Source organism: Phalaenopsis equestris, unplaced genomic scaffold (assembly GCF_001263595.1).
Source record: "Phalaenopsis equestris unplaced genomic scaffold, ASM126359v1 Scaffold001082, whole genome shotgun sequence".
Lineage (NCBI taxonomy): Eukaryota > Viridiplantae > Streptophyta > Magnoliopsida > Asparagales > Orchidaceae > Phalaenopsis > Phalaenopsis equestris.
The window spans coordinates 476,738-483,765 of NW_018165521.1; the positions used below are offsets into that span (position 1 = coordinate 476,738).

At 36.0% G+C, this 7,028-nt stretch overlaps 1 protein-coding gene across 1 annotated transcript; it reads right to left on the reverse strand.

Annotated features, from left to right (window-relative positions):
* Positions 1 to 285: 285 nt before the first annotated feature.
* LOC110033061 (lachrymatory-factor synthase-like) lies at positions 286 to 1,166 on the reverse strand. The gene has a single exon (XM_020736921.1). It carries the CDS (start codon positions 1,048 to 1,050, stop codon positions 613 to 615), a length of 438 nt encoding a protein of 145 aa, XP_020592580.1. The 5' UTR covers positions 1,051 to 1,166; the 3' UTR covers positions 286 to 612.
* Positions 1,167 to 7,028: the final 5,862 nt, after the last annotated feature.

A 7,028-nucleotide genomic window follows, 5' to 3' on the forward strand; every position in this document is an offset into this window, starting at 1 on the left:
AAGCAAAAGCTGAAGCTCTGAGTTTAAACTTTATAAATAATTTCGAAGCATTAACATAACACTAAATTATAAATCATTTAACCTATAATCCCTTTTCATATTTGAGGTTTTAAATAATTGACAAAAAATGAATTTCACAGGAAAAATTGAGGATAATTGAGAATTAAAAGATCTGAAAGTAATGATTTAACAGCATGAAGTACTAATTTATATTTTAATAGATAATATATAAAAAATAATTTGGTGCAGAGATTCGTCACGTCTCTGGCTCGAATGACGTGGATTTCGATTAACTTTGAATCAGACAGCAATCTCTTGACAAGAATCGCAAAAGAATTTGCAGCCCTAGTTTAAATCAAATCAAATCGTCCCACCTGAAAGCTGAACAGATCTCTCCACCTACTTTTTCAAAATAATCCTCTTTTGAAGGAGAATCGAAATAACTCAAATCTGCATGTTAAGAATCCTCTTAAGATGTAACACTATGGTATCAACAATCGCCAAAATCACATCACCATAATTCATGAGAATATCAATACTTGAGTTTTCCCAGTTTGTAACACAAAACACATAATGAAAATAGAATTTTTTTTAATAGTAAAAGCAAATGAGTTAGTTTTCCTTAGCGTGGATTGCGTTCCCCAACGTTTCAAAAGCCGTCTGCATGAACGAGACGAAACCGTCCTCGGTCCACCCCTCGACCGGGTCCGCCTCAAACGACCACTCGATCTTGCACCCTTGCTCGCCGGCCGGAACCACCTTAATGGTGGCCAAGTAGTCACCAAAGCCCATGTTGCTCTCCGTAACCACGTAGGAGTAGCAGCGGTCGACCGGGTCGAACGAAACGAGCCGCTCCTTGGCCCAGTTGCGCCCCTCACTGCAGAACCTGACGCAGCCGGGTTTGTTCTCCTCGCCCTCTAACTTGTAACACGTGTCCAACGGTAGCCATTTGTGCACCCCGCAGAAATCACCGGCGATAGCCCATGCCTCCTCAACAGTCGCCGCCGGGAAGCATGCAGCCATCGTCTTCGCCCATTTTTTTGACTCCATTTTTGCCTGAGAGAGAGAGAGAGAGTGGGAGTTTCGATGTTCCTGGAGCACATTTTTATTGTCGCTATGTTGCTGCGATAATCGCGCTTATTGATGGGACACCATTGAAAAAGGCAAGTTATCACCACTAAACTAGTCTGCATGAAGTGATAAGATTCAGGCTTTTTTAAATCACTTGGTTCCTATGTATATGCACAGCTGACATTTAAAATTTAATTTTTAAATTATATCAGTTAATTTTAACATGAAAAAGTGTGCTTAAATTTTTTTTAGTGAAAATAACGATAATCTATATATATATATATAAGAAACATTGGACAATGCAAAATGAAACGAAAAATAAGAATAGGGTGGTATTCATGTAAGAATAAGTTATTTATGTAGTCTATGGAAATAAAAAATTAAAAAAAAAAAACGTAACACCTTGGAGCGTTACAACGTGAAAAAATTAATAATATAAAAAAAAAAACAACTGATATATGTAGACGAAGAAAAAAAAATGAAATGTGCCTAGTGAATGTGCATTCGCCCATATTTCGGGCAAATTACCATATATAAATTTATATTTTTAAATTTAAAAATCATAATTTATATTAACAAAGTACCTAGTTTTAAAATTTGTTCAGAAATAAATAGATAATGTATACAACAAAAATATAAGCATGAATTTGAATATATCAAGCAACATTAATGGAGTTTCAGGTGATTGAAGTTTTGTGCCGAAGAGCGAGAAGTGATAGACAAGTGATCGGTCGACACAATCAAATCGATCGATTGACCATCGACAGGATGACCTTAACCGAGTTATCGGATGACTTTGATCGATCAACTGAACCCCACGGCGGAAGCGATTTGTTGTATATGATTGGTAAACATAACTGATCGAAACCTAAGCATCTGATGATCGACGAATATTATATTTCCTTTGTATTATAATATAATTTTTATTCGAGCGACTCATCGACAACTATTCCCTCTTTTTTCTATATATGTATTTTTAGACACCTATAAGTAGGTGGTCGGGACAAAAATGAAGCAAAATATTCTCTATCGTTGGACTTTATTTTTTCTCTCTTACTTCTCTTAGCTCTAACTCTCAGGGTATGACACGGAAAGATATTTTAGGATTCGACATCCTGAAAGCTGGTGCAATGAGTGTGGACATAAAATAGATCAAGCAGAACACCTGATGAAGGGAAATCATAACAAAGAGATGCAGCTCAATGGAATTCACATAGGAATCGGTGCATCCAAACATCCAAACATTCAACTTTTTCAGCGGTGATCTGTTGCTCCTCCAAATAGTTGATTGATCATGGACATTGACTCACCACCCAAATCAATTATCGATCTAAGAGATCCAACCAATCCATTAAAAAAAGTTTGAATTATTAACCAATCTGCAACGCATGGTGTGGACACTTCCTAAGGAGATCTTTAAATCTTTCCCAGACTTCATAAATTGATTCTCCTTCAAACTGACAAAAAGATGTAATATTGTTTCTATGCTTTGTAGTTTGTGAAGGTAATATTTCGATAAAAACTTTTATGATAAGTCTTCCCAAGTTTTGATGGATTCAGGTGCTAACGAGTTTAACCACATCTTAGTTTTATTACTTAGTGAAAGAGGAAAAAGTTTAAGTCTGACGACATCATTCTACACTCCATCATATTTAAAAGTAGCACACAATTCTAGAAAATTAGCTAGGTGTAAATTAGGGACTTCAATTGGTGTTACCCAAACTGATTGTTATGCACCGTTTGGATAATTACATGTTTAAGCTCAAATGAATTGGCAGTTACAGCATGATTTTGTATACTCAAATGAATTTCATCTAATGTAGGATTAGCATAATCTCTTAAAGGTCTCTAATGATGCTCATTTTCATTTTCAACATTACTCAAATTACATGCCATTTTGCTAATATGATATATTACTTTTTGTTATTTTCAAATTTTTCTAATAGTTCTTTCTAACTCAGAATCGTAAGGCAGTAAATTTTCAGATCTTACACTACGCAAAAATAAACACAATAAATAATTAAAATAAGCAAACACTCTAAACTATGAAAATATTCAAACTAAACTGCAAACACTCTTTTTTTTAGTTTAAAATAAAAATAATTCAAGTTATAAAATAACTTACTACTACTTTTCATTACTTCTCCGGCAAACGTGCCAAAAAATTGATGCAGGTGGATTTAGTGTGTTAATTTTGTAAATATTTTTCAACATTACAAAATACACACGACAGATACAATAGAAAATATGTAAATTAATCCCAACCAAAATAACTTTAATGTAAATAGTTTTATCTTTTAAAAATTATTTAAATTGTCAAATCCCTTAAAAATGATGCTAGTATACATAATGCTCGAGTAATAAATGACTCTAATTGAGTCCTAGATACTGATCCCACAGGGAAGTTAGAAATTCATTTTAGTAAATTTTTAAGATTATAATGAAAAATATAATTTTAAATTACAAAAATGAAGTGCTAAATTTGAATATAAAGTAAAAGAGTGAATGTTAAATAAAATTCAGTAAAAAAGACAAAGTTAATTAAACTAATTACTAAACTTTTAAAAGTAAAATTACGAAAATTAAATAAAGTTTTTGTGACAAAAAGTTCAAATTTAAGAAAGACAAAAAGTTCAAATTTAAGAAAAAGTTCAAATTTAAGAAAGCATCATTTCCTTATACAATGGATATATGGACTGTGAAAAAATTAAAATCATATGAAAAAATATATATAAATTATTTTGTCGCAAATAGGAGCAATCCTACTCTTTACCCTCTTTTGAGAGCATAAAAAATATTGGCTAATCTAGAGTTTGGTCCCTAATTCTGTGGTTAGGCTGGGGGGATAACGACTGGCACCTCCAAACTCCTACTCCCTCACCTGAGAGCTAGCATTCTTGCATCAGTTTCCTATCAACTAGAAAAAATTGGGGATTTTACTCTGTCACCTTAAAATCTCCAATCCTGCATCCAAAAAAGTATATTTCCCTATTTATTTTCACTCAAATCCATGGATGACATCCTCTCCCATGAAATCAAATGTGATTCTCACATATTGTAGAAATCATAGTCTTTTTGGAATATATGTTTTTGTTGACCTCACTTTTGGTTGAGGTTTAGTTTTCCCTCTTTAGTTGCCTGAGGTCTAGCCATAGGACTCCATAGGACTTTCCTCTGAGGTCTAGCCATAGGACTTTCCTGTTGACTATTCTTAGAAAACTAGAAAAGGAACCCTCACCATTAGAAATTCCTTGCTCAACCTTGCTCAACTTGAAGTTCCACATATTGGTCATAACCTCTAGCACTTAGTAGGTGGGGTTAGTGTGGAGAATCACAAGGAGAGCCCCTATAAGACTGTTTGACCTTAAGGTTGAGCCTTGGTGTTGGTCTGGAGCTTGCTCAGTACACTCACTGTCACCTATATCCACTCACAACCCTAAACCCTAAATTGTTAACTTTGATCCCTTGATCTTTTTTGAGACTCGTGTAGATGGTCCCCTAGACCAACTAGCCCTAGGCTAGGGTTTAGCTAAGACTAGTACATTGAGGACCCAAATGGGGATTTCATTGGCCCATAGCTAATGTAGGGTGGTTGGCACCCCAATTCTACCAAAGTTTCCAATTTAATCTTTTTACCCCCAAATTACCTAAACACCCCAAAATCCCAAATTTGGCCAAAAATCCTCAAAATCACCCAAAATACCTAAATTTGTCCAAAAATCATTTCAAACTATTTCAAAATACCCAAATTGCCCAAAACTACCCAAAAATTCCAAAATTACCAAAATACCCCAAAATTTGCCAAAATTACTAAAATACCCTTGGCACCTCAAAATTTCCCAAAACATCCAAAATCATTTCAAATTCCTCCAAAACCAATTTGGACCCTCCAATTGAAGCCAATTTGACCATTTTGACCAAAACACCCAAATTGCCTTTAAAGGCCTAGTTTCCCCAAATTCATCCTAAATGTCGATCAATTTAGACCCAATTTCCCTCAATTTCAATTCTAAACTCAAATTCACCTTTCATTTGATTAATCCAGACCAAATTTAAGCCTAATTCGCCCATGCTTTGAGCTCAATTTTGGCCCTATGACTTAATCTCACTTAATTGAAGCCTACTAAATTTGCCCCAATTTGAATACTAAACTCTTCATAATAATCATACACATCAAATTTCACTTTCAGTTGGCCTTATTGACGCCTCAATTTCACTTAATTTTAACCCAAGTCAACAAAATTCCCAAATTTGCCCCAAATTTGCTATGTTTCTAAATTTCACCAAATTGAATGTCCTAACCCCAAAATTTACACCCAATTTGTGTTGAAAACTCTTCATGACATTTCTATAGACCATTTTTAACCATCAATTTGGACTTAGCCCAACCTAGACCCAAGTCTAGTCTAACATGCCCAGATTGACCAAAATCCCAAAATCCTTCAAATTGAGCTTCCAATTAAACTTAAAATTACTCGATCCTTCACCAAAAATTTTCATGACAATCATTTACAAAATATTGATCAATTAATCGGGCTCAAAATCATGGCTAGCCTAACCCAAACCCAGCTTTTAGCCATTTGGACCCAAGTTGAACCCATGCACAAAAGTTGAACCCATGCACCAAGTTGAACCCATGCACAAAAATTGACTTAACCATGTCTAAGCCTCTAAATTAATGACCCCACAACCACCAAATATACCCTATGGACCAGGCTAAACCCACCTAGACCAGCCAAGATGAGATATGGACCCATGGCCCCTTAATTTAAGGGATTTCAACCCATATTTGGCCTAAACTCAAATATCTTCTTCATCATCACTTACTCTTGGGAGTAAATAATAATTAACTCTTTTCTGACCTCCCAAAGCCAAGAAGTGACTGAACCCTGACCAGCCACGTCCTCAGCCACCGGAAACAACCAGCTCAAGTGAGCCCCAAGTGGCCAAAACTCAAAATTGAACTTCCCTGACTTGGCTCACTCCCATTGGCCATTACAGCCCTTCTTCCCTCCACCTTAGCAAGCTTTAGCACCCAACTCCAAGCCCTAAGCTCCACCAGGAAACCATGGCTTTAAATGAACCTCTTCATGGCCAAGGAAGAGAGTGCTTGGAACCTTAAGGAAACTCTACCAAAATCTCACCAAAGCTTCTCCAAACCATCCCAAGTTCAATCCCATTGCTCTCAGCCATTGATAGTCAACCCTTGGAGTCAATTTCTCCACTGAAATTTGCCCTAAAACTAAGACAAATCTCTCCACACCTCCACAGTGCACCAAACTTCAATTAATTATGCACACACCATACCCATAGTGAAATATGTTGATTCCACATAAAAACCCCCTCTCAAACAGCCTCTAACCTAGCTCTAGACCAATACATGAAATCAAGCTTGATCGAAATCATACCTTGATAATTCACCAAGGCTTGAGACTTCATCAGGAGTTTCGTTGGGTCCAATCAAAGCTACCACAACCATCTGATTGAGGCCTGCCCTATCAGACAAAGGTATTGAACCTCAAACCTAATTCGAGCTTATTTTTATTCTCCATTTGTAATGTCTTGATCTCATACTTTATTAACCATATAGATGTGTTCGTCTTGAATAGATGAAGATTTAGAAACAAATCCCATGCAATTTGGTTAAGTTTAGCTTGAGATCTTATATTTTTAGTGTGAACGACTTAAGTGTTAAGTCATTTGGGGATGATAATGGAGAGCCGTCCGATCACGCGTTTATTTCATCAACGAAGGAGATCAAGCTAGATCAACTCTCCTTGCGAGAAGGTGCGCCGCGTGGCATGCTAAGGTGGAAAGCGCATCAAATAGGAGCACGCCGCGTGTGAGTTCAAAGCCGCTATAGGATGAGTTGGCCCCTCGTGGATAAGTAGAAAATAGGGATTTTCTGAATTATTTTAAATGCCTAAACTTCAAAAATCTATATCTTTCTCTAGAAA

Bases quoted from the DNA above. Each gene is read 5' to 3' on its own strand.
- LOC110033061 (XM_020736921.1), bottom strand. From the start codon at position 1,050: ATGGAGTCAAAAAAATGGGCGAAGACGATGGCTGCATGCTTCCCGGCG.